The 17,467-nt window shown below is 37.3% G+C and overlaps 2 protein-coding genes across 3 annotated transcripts in view; one reads left to right on the top strand and one right to left on the bottom strand.

Moving 5' to 3' along the window:
- LOC137402779 (protocadherin Fat 1-like) overlaps positions 1–995 on the top strand; it is a 91,120-nt gene extending 90,125 nt beyond the window's left edge. Inside the window, exon 80 of the mRNA XM_068089285.1 lies at positions 341–995. Coding sequence (XP_067945386.1) covers positions 341–594 — 254 coding nt within the window. The 3' untranslated portion in view covers positions 595–995. The remainder of the gene's footprint in view (positions 1–340) is intronic.
- Positions 626–15,992, bottom strand: LOC137401451 (COMM domain-containing protein 8-like). Of its 2 annotated transcripts, XM_068087799.1 has the most exons (6): positions 15,893–15,913; positions 12,296–12,365; positions 7,612–7,773; positions 6,463–6,609; positions 6,123–6,278; positions 626–1,328 (listed from the first exon to the last, which is right to left on the bottom strand). In XM_068087799.1, the coding sequence occupies exons 2-6, from the start codon at positions 12,335–12,337 to the stop codon at positions 1,305–1,307; spliced, it is 531 nt and encodes a 176-aa protein (XP_067943900.1). In that variant the 5' UTR covers positions 12,338–12,365; positions 15,893–15,913; the 3' UTR covers positions 626–1,304. The 2 variants fall into 2 exon arrangements, with proteins under 2 accessions (XP_067943900.1, XP_067943899.1); XM_068087798.1 differs by lacking the exon at positions 12,296–12,365 and having other exon boundaries at positions 629–1,328; positions 15,893–15,992.
- Between the last annotated feature and the right edge of the window lie 1,475 nt (positions 15,993–17,467).

Genomic DNA, 17,467 nt, shown 5'->3' with positions numbered 1-17,467 from the left:
ATTTTTTATTATGTGTTCGGTGCTTTTTGTCTCGCTTTCACTATAACTTCTAGCCGATTTCTTAAAACTTTTTTAAATAGATTCGACAAAAAAGACCGGTCGGTGCCATTTTTGAAAACAGCCCTTCGCATAATTAGCCATTTAGCGACCATCGAGAACCAGCTCGTATCTCAAAGGTTTTCCATATCTGAAGACAGGAACTCGCTCAAAATTTTGCTCATCTCGATTTTCTCGTGTGTTGAGCACTTGTGTGTCGAGATCTGACTGTATCTTCCATTTCAATGTTGGACTTGTCCATTGATCATATGATATTTGAGCTCAGACACGCCAATGTTTACAGGGATACACGCAACTCCTTCGGAGAAAAAGTTGAGAGCTGAAGGGCCCCAATCGTCCCTAGCTCGAGTGATAGCGATACCAGCCGTGCCACAGAGAACAGCATCATTAAGTTACTCAACGGAGGAGCTCGACAGGGCAGCTGACGAAGAAAGGCGAACGCTAAAGGGATACACAGATGAAAGTCCGAGAGATTCGGACTCAGATGAAGATATGGAAGGCTTGCTCTCTAAGATCAACAACAAACATTGCTCCTAAATTCAGCAACCAATGACGTTTGCACACCTTGAATCCGAGCCATCTCATTGGACGCCTAAGGATCCAAACCAGTGGTATTTCAATGAGCCACCAGTTTGAAAAATTTCTCATCACATATTCCAATGTGGATACCATTTTACTTTATCTCTAAATTGTATAGTAAATGAGTAAATGCTCTCATGGTTCTCATGCTAAGTTGATATTATTGACAGTTTTTGGTGCTCACAAGTTGAACTAATTTCAATCCCCTTTAGCAATCATCTTGTACAGTGCTATCGGCTATATTATGTAATATATAAATGGACTTTCAATTGTACTATATTTATATCAAGAATAGCAAATGTAGCAGTCCTGTGTTGCTATTTTTGTTATCCTCCATCTCAATAAACATGCATGAAATATTTTCTACGACTTCGATATCATATAACAGTTAAATGAGATAAAGGAGGGTGTGTAATCCGTCTCCTTGTTGGCGGCAAAAAATTGCCAGGTTAGCTGCGGTAATAGCACCTTGCTTAGCCAGCAAATGTTTTAGATGCTAGTGGGTGCAACGCAATCAGCACTGACATCCAAGGAATGATCATGGTCAGAAGCTTGTCTTTGTATCTCCGACTTGACCAGATGCCTCATAAACTTAGTAAAATCTACTCTTGTTCACGAGTAAATCATTCGGTTATCTGATGTATAAATTAACTATGGGTCTTGGTGATTCATAACTGTTTCTGCATCACTTCCTACAAAATAAATAGATGGGATAACTCCAGTTGCTCATATAACCCTGAATGAACAATAAATGATATGCTGCAGTTAACATAAAATAAATTGTCAGAGCACTTAGAAAATGGACCTAAAGACAATATTATATTAAGATAGTAATACAATAAATAGTATTATTTTATTATAGTATAGTTTATAATATGCATTTATATATATATATTACTAGAAGAATGCCCGGCGTTGCACGGGTATTAAAAATCAGCTTATAAACAGTGACAGGTAATGTAGTTGCCTGCCATTTGCCATTAATCTGGCATGTTGCCAACGACTAATTTGAGTAAGCTAGTTAGCTAAGGCTAATCAGAGCCATGGGAGCAAGCATAGAATGATGTTGCACAGTAGCAGAAAGCGTTAGCGTATTTTCACCCGCATAGCGACATATATCGCCTAATGAATCCATTGCCGCGCAAATATCTTAGCTGGTAAGATATTCCCCTAGCGAACGGGAGGTTCTGAGATCAAATCCAGCAGAATACAAGCTTTTAATTCCAAGATTTTAATAGCTCTAGCTGAACAAACTAAAACACACACAGACACGCAAACTTTGAGATTTATATATGATATGTAATATAATATATAAGTTATATATAATATTCATAAAAGTTATATATATATAATACATTTATTAGTTAATGTTTATAGTTTATTGTACTGTATAGCAGGGGCTTGAAACTGCTCACTATTGCAGACATAATATGCCTCTTTTACTAGTTCTTTATGATTTACTTTTCTAACTTTTATAATGAACTGTGATTTTAAGAAGCGCTGCCTAAAAAACAGGATACTCTAAAATAGGCCATGAGACCTTAGCCTACGAACATTAAAGAAAAACAAAGCAGCAAGATTTGTCAAGCAACAGCATCAGGGGAGTTAGAACAAACAGCCACACGCCCACATGGCCTAATCACATGAGTGACGCTGCGCTTTTGTATTATTGCTACCCACTGTTTATTTTAAATCTAAAGATCCACCTCATGTTTCAATTGGCTAAAGCTCTGCGTAAAATATCTGATAATCTGTGATTAGATTTGAGTTGTGACTGCGAGGAATTATTTCGATGTATAAACTAGCTGATAATGCTCAATTGTGCTTCTTATTCAGAGGTTACAAGCAATGATATACAGCCCCCAAGGATAGCCGACGGCTATCATATAGGCGGGGTTTAATAATGGAGCTCTGTTATTGTGCTAGCTCTGGATTGTGCTAGCCTGGGTTTCAGAGCAAACACAACTCTTGCGGGGCGGTCGCGTTGCCTTGTTAGGTTTTGGAAAACACGACTCGCTGTTATCGTTTCATCAGCTCATTCAGTCAGTAAACCCCGCGGTTCACAATAGCAAACGTTGAATTTCTTCAATGTAGGGGTGATACCTAACCAAAATATTAGATCCGTGCAAAATAAAACATTTCCAATTACCTACTTTTAGTAATTTTACAATTTGTAAAGGTCGTAGTATATGCTTAAAGTTGAATATAATTACCCGAACAACGGCATTTTTTTCTAGTTTTTGATTAATATTTTGCCACCCCTAATATAAAATGACAAAGTATTTCATCGTTTTTACATTGTTTTACCTGGCCATTAAGATGTGACAGCAGGCAAAGCGGTGCAGTGTAGTTTTCATACTCAAAATCTAAATGCAAAACCGAATTTGAGCTATTTTACGATTGTGACTATTAATATCACGAATGCTTGTGAATGGCAACTGACTGATCATAACGGTGACAATATTGGGATACTATATTTATTTGACAACAAAATGAATTCAACAGATAAGTAAAACAAACCACTATAGTTCATAATATTTGTAAATTTACAAGGTGCTTTATTCAGCATATTTGTTTGTTCGGGTGCCGTGTTCGGGTTAATCCCAACAGAGCTCCATCATTAAACCCCGCCCATATGAGCGCCATCGGCTATCCTTGGGGGGCTATATATCATTGTTACAAGTGTGTGTCTTTATATGATGGGTTTAGTAGAGTTACTAGGTTATAGATGAACAAGTCTATTTGAACGCTGTTGCACCACGCCATTGCTGTGATAAAAAACCATCTTTAGCGTTCTATTTATCTTATTCTATTGTAATGTCAAGGTCATTGTCAAGGACTATAAATTTATAAAGCATTAACTATCTTGTAGATAAGTCTTTAACACTTGCCTGGGCCAGAGATGATTAGGGATATTATAGTTCCATCTTACATACGCCTGAGTAAACTCGGTCGCGTAGTTTCGCTTTCGTTCTCACTTCTGGTTTATGTACGATTACAAAATTTTGGTTGCTTCATGTGTGATAAATAAATTTTCAGCATAATTCCAAAGTTTCAAGTTGATTGGATGATTAGTCTTCAGATATTGTCAAAATACCGATCGCACTTCTAGTCGACTGAGAAATGCAAAATGGCTGCTGCGGACACACTGATGACGCACAAATGAAAAACTGATTGAAATTTTTGGTGACGAAGGCTGACAAATAGACAAAGCTAGAAAGCTTCTCCTCAGCATGAAAAGCTTTACACTAAAACTGTGTTTTTTTTATTCATAACAAATATACAAACTATCAAACTCGGTGTACATAACAAATATACACACTATCAAACTCGGTGTACATAACAAATATACAAACTATCAAACTCGGTGTACATAACAAATATACACCACACTATCAAACTCGGTGTACATAACAAATATACAAACTATCAAACTCGGTGTACATAACAAATACACACACTATCAAACTCGGTGTACATAACAAATATACAAACTATCAAACTCGGTGTACTGCAATCATTATTTTTCTTCAATACCTCCAAAACATGGCCTTTTTAAACGAATGTGAAAAAAACTATTGACTCTACTTGATTTGTGGTTCTTTCATCGAGTTCTATAAGCTTGCAGCTTCAATATTACGTTCATTTCAAAAACAATGTTGTTACTCCAAGTGCTTTCAGTCAATGGAAAGCTGTTAACACAGTCTTGGGTTAGTGGACCTGTTTGTATATACAAGGTCAGGGTTGAAAGTGTTAACCTTCCCCAGCTCGAAGAGATATAAGAATTTTCAAAGTTGCGAAACTCATAGTCATACCAAAGCTGCTATTGATAATAACGACTGGCTTTTGTAGCAGAATAAAACAAATAAAAGGCTGTTTGAATACACTGCACAATATTTTTGCTATTAGTAGTTTTGTAACCCTTTGCCAAAATCAAAGCAATTGTTGTAGTAAGTTCCATTTTCAAGCCAGACAATTAACTATGAAGTCCGAGCAGCTTCCTTTAACCTTGCTATCAACATAATAGCCTTCTGCTTGGAAGCTGCTAAAGATAAAACCAATATTTAGTTCATGAACTGAACCAGTGAGTCAGCATTACATCAAGTTTCTAACCTTATTGCAATCAACTTTGCTGTCGGTAAAATTTGCTTTTGGTTTTTAGTTTCGTACTCGTGAAATGAGCATTAACTCTCGCGTATATACGGAAAACAGAAAAGTCGGCTACTGTAGTGAACAACAATTCTCATGTAAATACAGAAAACGGAATATTCAGTCGCTGTAGACACCCTTAACAATACTGAATGAATAAATATCAGTGACAAGCCTCGATGACAGGATTCAAAGACAACAAGCACACTACGAACATTTATTTAACTTTTCTAGTAATTCTCAAATATTTTATATTAAATATTGTGGTAGTTTTTATATTATTATGTATTTTGTGCAATGATAGAAAAACTGACTAGTCCAGCAGCTTACATTTTCCAACCAATCAGAGGGACAGAATTTCAACAATCGCAAAACAAAGGAAAATATGCTAATCCCATCAAAGAATCCCGTTTAGCGGAATGCGCTGCCTTGTGTCTCAACTCGTCTCGAATATCAGCTGGCTAAAGTTGCATTCACTTTCAAGTCCAGCAGACATGGACCTTTAGTCCTTAATTCGGTAACGCCGTGAGTAACAGCGTTCTCTTCAGGTTTGGCTGGTGTCGCGCATAGTGCATAAAAATTGCACTCAAATAAGCGTAAATGATAGTTTTATTTTATTTCACACATGCATCTATGGATTTTTACATCGTAACTTTGTTGTGATTATCGCTTTTCTAATTTGCTGATCAATTGACATATATAATGCTAGCTGTGCCTCCCGGCGTTGCCTGGGTATTAAAAATCAGCTTATGAACAATGAGAAGTGATTAGAATTGCCTACCAGTTGGTGTTAGCCTAGCACATTGCCAATGGAAAATGGTATTAAAAATCAGCTTATGAACAATGAGAAGTGATTAGAATTGCCTACTACTTGCTATTAAGCCTGGCACATTGTCAATGGAAAATTCCAGTAATCTTGCTAATAAGCGCTAGGTTTTAATAATGGTACGCCATGACGTTGCGTCAGCGTTGTCCAGCTACAGCCATTTTAATAATAGCTATAGCTGGACACACCGAAGGACAGACTTTCAAATTTATATACATATACATGTAGATATGTAAACGGTCCCCTGCAAATGCTGTCTACACTCGCTGAATAGTTTCAGTGAAGGTTATAGTTGAAGTACATGAACAAACATGTTCTCTCAACTCAGTACATCAGCTGCCATCAGCTGTTACCACAACAAGTGTGATATTAAAACTGGCCTATTGAGTTTTTAGAAAAATCGACTGTCAGCTATTGGCTAGTGTTTAGCCTTAGAAAAAAGCATCGGCTATAAGCCTGTTGCTTACAGAAGGTTAACCAATACAACGACATTTCTTAACACGACACTGACCTTGTTGATGTTTTCTAGTGTTTCTACAAATGTGTCGAGTTGGTTGGAAGTAAGTTCAATGCTGACCTGCCTGGATGTCTCCCCCTGTTGGAGATCCAGTAATACATCCACCACTGGATCTTCTATAGATGATATTTTATCGCTTCCAAGAACTAGCTGTTAAAAAAGGATGGTGTGAAAACGCGATCTCACAGAGGTGTGAACAATGAGTTGAACAAAATGTGAAAGAGCACCTTATCGATCCACTAACAGCCTATTTTAAAGATGGCTGCCTTCAGGTCAGTCAAGAAATAAAATATGGACTACGAAAACTTTGGAATCGAGAGGTTAACCAGCAGACCTGAAGCTGCCAGTCAAAGTCTTTAAGATAAGAACTCTGTTGCCTGCAGACGGCGTTGGCCACTGCACGCCGAATGTCTCCCTCTCTCACCCTCAACACTTCCATAAATGCTCGTGCAGTTACCGAATCACCAAACACGCGTTGGACCTGTAGGAATAGTCAATACCTTGAAATCTATAGAAACGTTGAACTTAAGTCTACAAAGATCATTGCACTCAAGTCTTCAGAGATCACTGCACTTAAATCTACAGAGAGCATTGCACTTTAGCCTAGAGAGATCATTGCACTTAAACCTACAGAGATCATTGTATGAGCTCATGTAAGATAATGCTGGGCTGAAGAACTAACAGATAGAAGGAAAATACCATTAAAAAATAAGAAAAAATCTACAATTTTGTAACCTTCATTGATGTCAAGCACCTCGTCAAAACAAGATACTTTCTGCTAGTTTATGGTACATACATGATACAATACAATACAAGTGTCAGCAGATATCAGCACCAAAAGTAGCATGAATATGACCAAATAGAGTAAAAATAATAAACAAACAACCTAAAAAAATTCTAGAAACCATTAATCACTTTTTGTTATTCAAGTGATTTATATGAATAATCAGACCCACCCCAAACAGTGCCATGCCTTGGCACACTATATTCATCCAACTACAGAAAGGTCTAACAAGGGAAACTTACCAATCAAAGAGTTTGACAAGAGGATTAACCAATCAAGCAGTTTGCCAAAAAAGACTAGCCGATAAACCAGTTTGACAAGAGAGACTAACCAATCAATTAGTTTGACAAAAGAAACCAATCAATCAAGCAGTTTGCCAAAAAAGACTAGCCAATAAATCAGTTTGACAAGATAGACTAGCCAATCAAGCGGTTTGACAAGAGAAACTAACCAATAAAGCAGCTTGCCAAAAGAGACTAGCCAATAAACGCGTTTGACAAGGTAGACCAACGAATCAAGCGGTTTGACAAGAGAAACTAACCAATCAAGCAGTTCTCCAAAAGAGACTAGCCAATCAAGCAGTCTGACAAGAGATATTAACCAATCAAGCAGTTTGTCAAAAGAGATTAGCCAATCAACCAGTTTGACAAGAGACAACGTGTGACAATCAAAACTAGCCAATCAAGCGGTTAGACCTACCTGCTCAGTAACATTGTTAGAGCCACTGCACTTGAGTATCATCTCGGTGCACAAGTCAGTATGTTTTATCCACTCATGGAGGCCCCAATAATCACTGTAATCGGAATAGTTGGGAGCAGGTAATCCAACACCTACGAGACGGTCAACTAGACTGTGAATGACCTAAAAGGTAGAGTAGCGGTGAAAGAATAAAGCTAAGCAACTTCTCACTAACTATAATGAATACTGAAATGGCAAAACAAACACAAACCTTTTCGCTGTTGCTCTTCAATAATTATGTCCCTCTCTTGGGTTTACAGCTCAAAGTCAAAGAACTGCATTCATTTCAAGTTATTAGTAGTGAGATATTGATAATGTGGCACAAACGCTTGTAAAAAGTTAGTCTCTAATTTTATTCTTAGCAAATTTAACATTGATGTTAACATTGTTAAAGCAAAAATGGGGAAGGTAAAGTATGAAATGCATAGAGAGACGTGTTACTTTAGTTTGACATTAGATATTCATGAGAGCAATTATCTCTTATAATTGGTGTTAAATGCACGAACCAAATCCAAAAATCACTTGAAAATATACCTAACCATTACACTATATTATGATTTTATTATAAATATTTTCATCAATTATACATGATTCATTCTGTAAGAAAAGGAGCATACGGTTTACAAACACAATAAATTACAGCTTCCGCATGACTGTAACAATCATTAACTGCAATGTTGTGGCATTTCTCAGTTTTGTTGATCATACATTTTGGATTATACTGTTCAACTTTCAAACTGAGGTTGAAATACAAAGCTGGTTTTTAGAATGCAAATTACAAAAACATTCGGGGAAAAACATATTTCAGTGTTCATATCGTAACAACCGTTGAAAGTCAATAGGATATAACGTTAGAATTATGCGTTTGGTAATCTAGGACGATCCTAGCAAGCGTAGCCTGTCTTGACAAACTGTTGTTTTTGCGGAGTTGTCCCCATCGCGCGGGTGAGCAACACAACAGCTTGTCACAAGACGTACTGCACCTGATGCATCAGCTGCACTTATAGGGAGTTGTTCTCTTCCGTCTATGCGGCTTAGTTGCGATGTTATGTCAGTCGCTCCAATGGTAATCATAACGGATTCAGAGCAAAAACTTATGTAGAAAAAATAAGATTACAGCGTTTAACCAGCGACCAGTCTCTGCGGTAAACTTTAGTAAAACTTGAGAACTTATGCAACAACAGCGACTAAACATGTAGTTATTTGAGCGCTCAGTCAGTTTAATTTCTATTTTTGTATCAGTCAGTTTTATTTGTTCTTATGGATTTTATTTTCAATTCATTTTATTCTTAAGTTTTACTAAAGTTTACAACAGAGTTGTAAGCAACCAACAGTCTTTGGTTAAACGTTGTAATCTTATTTTTTTCTACATAAATTTTTGCGCGAAATAAGTTACGATTGCCAATGGAGCGACCGATATAACATCGCAACTAAGCCGCATAGACGGAAGAGAACAACTCCCTATAAGTGCAGCAGATGCAGTACGTCTTGTGACAAGCTGTTGTGTTGCTCGCCCACGCGACGGGGACAACTCCGCAAAAACAACAGTTTGTCAAGACAGACTATAGCAAGCGTTGACTGAAGGAAGAGTTTCCGTTTTTCATGTTTACAAACAGTTTGTGAAGTTTCTCAATTCCTTCCCGTCTTCAGCACTTTTACAGCCCTTTTATTCGGTTACAGCCAGTCAATTTACTATTCATTATTGCTCTGACAGCATTTTCTATCTCCATAAGGGTCAGTTTTAAATTTAGGTGAGCTTGTCCATTTTTTTCGGTAAATCATGGAGAACGCTATCAGCAACTTCAGAGTGCTGGTTGAGTAATTCACTAAAATGTTTCTTCTATATGTATCTGATTGCACATTTGTCTTTTTGTAAGTTTCCATCTTTGCTCATTACAGGCATGATTATCTGTCATTTAGGTCCATAGAGCTTTCTGATGCCTGCATAACACACTCTCATCATGGATTTGTCCGCTAAGCTCTGAATATCCTCTGCATAGACCTATTAACTATACTAGACTGGGCAATGTCAAGCCACGGTGTCCTACATAAATAGCCACATTCTTCACGACGTAACGTCAACGCTTTGTTCACTTGCAGCTGGTCAGGCAAGTGAGTCATCATTGTTTACATTGAAAGAATGGCAGAGACAGCTTTGTTGCTACATGTAATTTGACATAACTACTAAAGTACACAAGATATTGGTTTAAAATTTTAGATGCAAGGCTTATACACTATGCATTTCCTACCCTGCAAATTTGTAAACATAAAATTGAATATTTCATATCTAAAGTGCCAGTAAAAATGTATATTGATCTATTAAAAAAATATTGCAAAATTATCAATGTTGCCCTATGCTATGGGCTAACATGTCCGATAGCTAGGTGTACAAATTGATTTCAAAGGCATACACACTGGTACATCATACACTGATCGCAGTTGCCATGAACATAAATGTTGGGTCTTAGGTGTTATGCAAACAGCATCAGAAAAATCGTAGAAAACAAACGACAAATTGTACACTTTCCTAGACATATTGTGACAGGCTACACATGACTAAAGACGACCAGTCGGCTCTAGCTTTGATCTAAGATTACTCTTGTTAGCTGCTACCTTTGTAGCCTCATAGTGAATTCTAATTCTGACATGTCTGGATGTGATAGTTTTAATTAACGTTGCGCTGTGACTTGAGCATGGAAATTCCTGATGCAAATTGCTTTGTAAAACCAATAAAAGAGTCTTCGTGACTACCAGCTTGTGTATGTCTGCAGTGATTCCTTGTAAGTTGACACACTGCCATATGATCTGTTCTGAGCCTAGACATATCTTTGTGATGACAGGATGAGGTGTAAACAGACCACCTCCATATTTTACACAAATATCATATGTTAATATTATTATAAAAAGTTTATGTATCAACCGTAAAATAAATTTACCTACATCTCACTGATTTGCTGCAGTATTATTTCAAGCCACTCTGCTATCTGTATATCTGTTCTATACACTAACAATAAGTGAAAGTAGCTAATACCAAAATACATGTACATACCTAAATCATGTACCACAATATGGGCTGTCATGCAGTTTAGCACATGCAGCAAGGCTGCAATGTGTGCCAGATCTCTTGTTTTGTCGAAAATTTGGAGGAATTGGTTGTATTTACCTACCGATGTACCCCACTATGTCCGAGACAGATTTTGACAGATCAATTTCCAGCCGTTTGCTTGATTCCAAATAATCATGGAAGTTATCATCACTTTCTACATGAATTTTTCTTCGTTTAGATGAGAGAAGTAGGGAGCAGGAGCCATCTGAGCTATCACAATCAAGACAGTTAGCACTCGTGCTAGGTGTGATGTCTGTTTTCACTAGTCAAGCTTTCAGTGCAGATTTGAAGCTACAGACATCTGAATTATTGTTGAAACCTCCCTTGGCCCGAATCTTTGAGGGCAGTGTTTCTATATGCTCCTGTCCAAGCTTGTACAGAAGTAGATACTTGGCCTCGCTAAATGTTTGAAAAATTTAATTCCCTATTCCAAGGTACGAGGTACGCTTATGTAGAGGATCGGGAATGATCTCTTCAGATTGCTTGGCGGCTGTTGGCTTTTCATAGCAAAGTGAAGGTTCCAGGACTGGCTCATCTCGGTCTGGTGGAGATGATTTAGATAGTGTTGGTCGGCATAACAGTCAGCTATGCTTTAGTTGAGTCGGTTGTAAATATTTTGGCAGAGAATCAAATACCCTTGGTACAGCAGTAGGCTTTAGTATGGCAGCCATCGTCAGACCAGGAGGTCTGCAGGAGATTACTGCCGAGCGCAGAGTATTTGGAAGGCATCCAGTCCTTACATTTCACGGGGTCTATCCACTTGTTACATATGTCGCGGTGTTTTTCTTCCGATGGAAAGGTGTGGAAACTGAGTTAACTGTCTTTTGCTGGAGTATTAGAACAACCAAATGCACAGCAAAAAATTTTACTCTTGTCCTGCAAAATAATCAGTAAATAATTGCATTCTTATACTCATAATCATATTATGAGTATATTATCATATACTCATAGCTCATATATTCATAATCATATTATGAGTATATTATCATATACTCATAATGAGAATATGATGATATACTATACTATATATATATATGAGTTATGAGTATATTATCATATACTCATAACTCATATATTCATAATCATATTATGAGTATATTATCATATACTCATAATGAGAATATGATGATATACTATATTATATATATATATGAGTTATGAGTATATTATCATATACTCATAACTCATATATTCATAATCTTATTATGAGACCATCATAAAGTAAAAATCTTTTCGTTGGGTTTAACTACACCTCTAAATATAGCACAGCCATCACCATACTCATTTACTAGCCTATGTCCACCTGCCATGGTGATGAAAAACTTCATGAAATGGGCAACACTTCGTCTACTTCGCGGTTGGCACCTCTTTGTGCGAAGCAACTTTTCAAATATTAGGGCCAGCAATGAACTATAAGAAAACATTTTGGAAAAAACTATTATTTGTATGCATCTCTCGGAAAAATCCGCAAGATCTCTTGCTCTTCATATCTAGGTACCTCTCACAACCACACTTGATAACAATTGGAGTAAAATTTACCTTCGAATCATTTCCAGTGCTGGTAGTTGCTCCACTCTCCATGGCTTCCTACTTGAAACTATGGCCTGGACTAGGCAAAGTGAACAAAGCAACAAAGTGAACATAAACCGATTTTCTGATGCTGTTTGCATAACACCTAAGACCCAACATTTATATTCATGGCAGACTGCAATCAGTGTACGATGTACCAGTGTGTATGCCTTTGAAATCAATTTGTACACCTAGCTATCTGACATGTTAGCCCATAGCATAGGGCAACATTGATATTTTTTGAATAGGTCAATATACATTTTTACTGGCACTTTACAAATGAAATATTCTACTTTATGTTTACAAATTTGCAGGGTAGGAAATGCATAGTGTATAAGCTTTGCATCTAAAATTTTAAACCAATATCTTGTGTACTTTAGTAGTTATGTCAAATTACATGTAGCAACAAAGCTGTCTCTGTCATTTTTGCAATGTAAACAATGATGACTCGCTTGCCTGACCAGCTGCAAGTGAACAAAGCGTTGACGTTACGTCGTGAAGAATGTGGCTATTTAAGTAGGACACAATGCTGAGCCGTGATGCATTGGATTGCCCAGTCTAGTATAGTTAATAGGTCTATGATCCTCTGTTTCTTTTTGCCACTTATCCCTCATATTCCTAGTGTGCTACTACACTTATTTGCTTAGCTTATGGCATCATTTTCTCTATGGTTCCTGTTATCATTCCGCCAAGCTGCAAAAACACATCATTTTTAATTGGTTAGTCTTGAGATCTCTTCATTATACTCATGAAACCAAACCTCATGATATCTGTTTACCTTGCACAGAGTCTCATCGCATGTGCTTGTTATTTTCTCTTTTAACTCTGTCCACCAGCTCTCCACATCCTCAGTCTCCTTCATATTTATGTCCTTCAGACACTCAGTCAGTTTTCTACAACATTCTTCCAGTGTCTCCGTGGTGTTTAGATTCACCAGGACATATTTGGCTGTGAAGCTACCTTTGCTGTGTCTGGTCTTGGGCATCAGAGAGGTGACATTGGAACAGATCACTCAGTGATCAGTCCAGCATCTATCTCCTAGTCTAATGGCTTTCATATGTTTACAACTTGCTTGTCCTTCTTCTTAACAATTATATAGTCTATTATGTGGCAGTGCACCTAACAGGGATGGCACTATAATGTTTGCCGGCTGTTCATTTGTTGGAAGGGGGTGTTTGTTGTAAGGGAATACCGAACAGAAATTACGATCTGTATTTATAACATCGCGGGCGGAGGAGATCAAGGACAAAAGAGGAAAGGAGGGGTTTCCGGTTGGAGGAGGACGACTGGAGAAAAGGGAAGACCAGAGGCTATGACGAGAGCGAGATTATTCTGGGCGCGAATCACGAAGGAGGAGCAACAATTGACATACGGATAATCAAGTAAGATCATATAACTTCATATGATCTTACTGATATGAAGATGATCATATGAACACCAGTCCATGTTGCAACCACTTAGTGAGTCATATCAATACATTGCTGTTGCCCACGCCATTCCTCCCGACAGTATTCTTCTATGCGTGTGCGACTGCATACTTCATAGTCTGCATACCAGTTTGTGACTAGAAACTCACGGACATAGCAACCCTGTTTCCACCGTCACTTTTCAATCGTCACAGGTACTTGTTCAGGTGTTGCAAACAAGTAGCTGCAGCAATTGGAAAGTATTCGTTTGCCATTTTCAAATCGCAAACAAGTACTTAGGGATTTGTACTTGTTTGATTGTTACTTGCTGTGCATGGCTTTAATGTGAGAGACAGATGCACATCTGCATCCCACGATTTTGAACTTCTCCTTTATGTTTCAGTCCTAGAACTAGATGACTTAGGGAGACCTAGACAACTGGTGTATGGGTGAGATGCAGTGATTAGCCATTGGCACTTGTAAGAGCTAATCCACCTTTGGCAAGTTTTTTGTTTTAGCTGGGATATCACATATCTTCAATTGTCAAAACATAGTGATATAGATTACCAGTTGAGTCGCCGGTTGTCTGATTTTTTCTGTCAGAGATTGTTCTCCTAGCCTTTGTTTTTGGTCAGAACTTATCCACAAAGTAGTGAGCTGTTGGCATACCTGCCAACTCTCACGCATTGGGCGGGAGACTCACGCAATTGCCCACACCTCACGCATCTCACACCCGTGTCACGCAATTGCCCCTTTTACCCAAGCAAACCTGTTTTTTGCCCCAATCTTCAAGTAGTAATCATATACTTACTACTAGTAAACAATCATGTATAAACATATTTGTGGCATTCTCATCTATCAATAGCCTCCACCTCCACGACATGTAATTTCCATATGGAGTTATATTATCTTTCGCTGTGGTGTTTTTATACGCTATGAAAATTTACCCCATTTATCAAATCCTCGCGTTTTCATTGCCCCCAAAATAGACTCTAACTTCTTTCCCTCTCCAGGGTTGGCAGGTCTAGATGTTGGTGGTTGGCCATTGGCTATGATATAATTTTTCTGCAGTTGCCTACCAGCCCAGAGTAACCACCCACTCTTGTAGACATCTCTCAAGCTACCTCTTTAGGCTTACTCTTGAGGTTGGTCCAGCGCAGCGTCTGGTACCAAACCGAAATTGAGAGACATGGGTTGAGGTACCAAACCAAAATTGAGAGACATGTCTTGAAATGCCACTACCGGCGCTTCAAGACATATGTTGTACCAACTTGCATAGTTGCAATAGGGGAAACAGTCCGAACATCGACAAGTCCGAACCTAGACAAGTCCCAATCTCGACAGAGGTTGGTCCGAACATCGACAAAGGCTGATGCAGTTTTACGATAATATAATCTTCAACAAATAATAAATGTCTTTTTGCAGTTCTATCCTCACTTCAAAAAATAAAAGCTACTCACTGAAGTTTAGATTTCAAATAAAACATTTTGCTAGCATAACAGTCAACCATATTTATGATTGTTACTTGTTTTAGCATTCGTTCTATATTTAGGTTGGGCAAAATATTGTTAGGCCTACATAAGCTGGGGAGTGCTGCATCAAATGGATCACAAGATATTTTTGCGCAAATAAATCTTTTACTTATAAATCGCTCATTTACTATGAAAATAGTAGATGGTAAAATAGTAAAACTGCTGTCGAGATTGGGCCAACCGTTGTCGATATACAAACTCGTCGAGTTTCAAACCAGTCGAGGTTCGGACTATAAACCGCGTGATAAAGGGATGAAATAATTTTTATAAACTAAAAAACAAGTTTATTAGATTTGGCTGAAGAAAATATGCAATTTACGTTTTGTGACTGTATTTGCAGTTGGCTCTGGTTTTGTGATATCAAGTAGGCCTATGTAAGGTCAGGCCAACTATGCGATGCACAATGTATGCTATTGCAGGTTTATAGTCCGAACCTCGACCTCGTAAATTGCATATTTTCTTCAGCCAAATCTAATAAACTTGTTTTTTAGTTTATAAAAATTATTTCATCCCTTTATCACGCTAATGCAAACATCGTCTAAAGTGAACTAAAATAATTAAGGGCAATAATTGTTTTAGCAATAGACTTCGTTCGCACTTAAAATTTTAAAATATGTAATTTAACAAACCTTGATCTCAACCTTTATTGGTGCTTCGCTGGCAGAGTTATTCATCTTTCTTCTAACCTAACGCTACATATACGACTTGCTGAAAATGTATACACCCCGGAAACGGTTACACGGTTATTAAAACCATAAAACTATTCTGACACAAATTTCAATGATCTAGTCGTACAATTACATACGTACTGTACCTTGATTTACACCATGTTTACAAATCTATGAATGTGAATTTCTACTATCTATCTGATAACTCTGCTAATCACGATACTGCTTCGTAAGATCGTCGTTTGTTCAACTTTTCTACGTCTAGGCTCCTTCAGCCTTTTACGTAAACACTCGGTCGTCGATTAAAAGAGAACACAACTCTAAATAAGTGTGTTTGTACATTGTAAAGTTGTTCTAAAATTTAAATAATAAGTAGTTGTTACCTATTTACGTATAGGTAGAGAGCGATATAGTTTAGGAACTGCAGTTTAAAGGAGCCCATTGCTAAAATGTCAAAAAGAAAAAGTGTTGCTCACGAAGGATAGGCTCTATTAAATAATAGTATCATTTTTGTAGGCAGCAGACTGTGCAACCTTGATACTGTGAATTTGTAAATTATATTTTATGAGTTATCTTATGATAGAATTAAAAAACAACGCAGGTACTATGCTTGCATACCAAAAATATTTTGCTCATACACCAGAAATAGTTGATAAGTAGATGACAAGAATCACAAAATGTAAGTCGCTACAAAGCTTTCTAAAAGAATTCACAAATTTTCTAAACCATTTTACATTGTAAAAAGCTGCCTATAGTAAAGCAATCAAAAGAAAACAACTTACTAAAGTGCTTCGCCTTCAAATCAAATACCTTAGCATATTCAACTTTTCAAAGTTCACAAATTAATCATTATTTTTTGCACGCTAATACTTTGAAGATTAATAGCATAATAAAATTTGATTGTAATGCTTGATTGACAGCTAAAAAATGAATAATGCAAAGCTACTTACAAAATATTGTTCAACAGCTTGATTTATTTTAAGTTTATCAAAATGGAAGCAAAAAAACACTAAAAATGCATTGAAAGAAACCATAACCAAATTTTTTTCTACTTAGAAAGTCAAAGCATTTTCTTAGCTATTACACAGTACACATGTGTAGCTATTACATTGTACACACGTGTAGCTATTACACCGTACAGTGTAGATAATCAAGCAATCAAAGAGGAGGCAAATCCCAAAAGTTCTTTTGCACAATGTCTAATGTTTTGACAAATTCTACTTGTAGTTGAGATGTACAGGGCTCATCGTTTTAATTGTTATTTTTATGCCATCTAAAGTGAAGCACTTCAGTGATAAGTGTTTTCAGTGTCTTGCTGCCGTAGGTTAGTGGTGCAAGTGTCTTGCTGCCGTAGGGTGCCAGTGTCTAGCTGCCGTAGGGTGCCAATTGCTTCACAAGTAATGGCAGTGTAATAACAGGAAAGCCAGCATTCAAGCTGATACTAACTGCTATATCACACCACCTATATTTATTTGAATATAGTATGAACGAGCAGACTGGAACAACTCCAAATAGAGTCCTCTTTAATGCACTGTA

This window comes from Watersipora subatra, chromosome 8 (genome assembly GCF_963576615.1).
Source record: "Watersipora subatra chromosome 8, tzWatSuba1.1, whole genome shotgun sequence".
Taxonomy (NCBI): Eukaryota; Metazoa; Bryozoa; class Gymnolaemata; order Cheilostomatida; family Watersiporidae; genus Watersipora; species Watersipora subatra.
The sequence above is the reverse complement of the archived record's forward strand: the minus strand, read 5'-3'. Positions and strand labels throughout refer to the sequence as shown.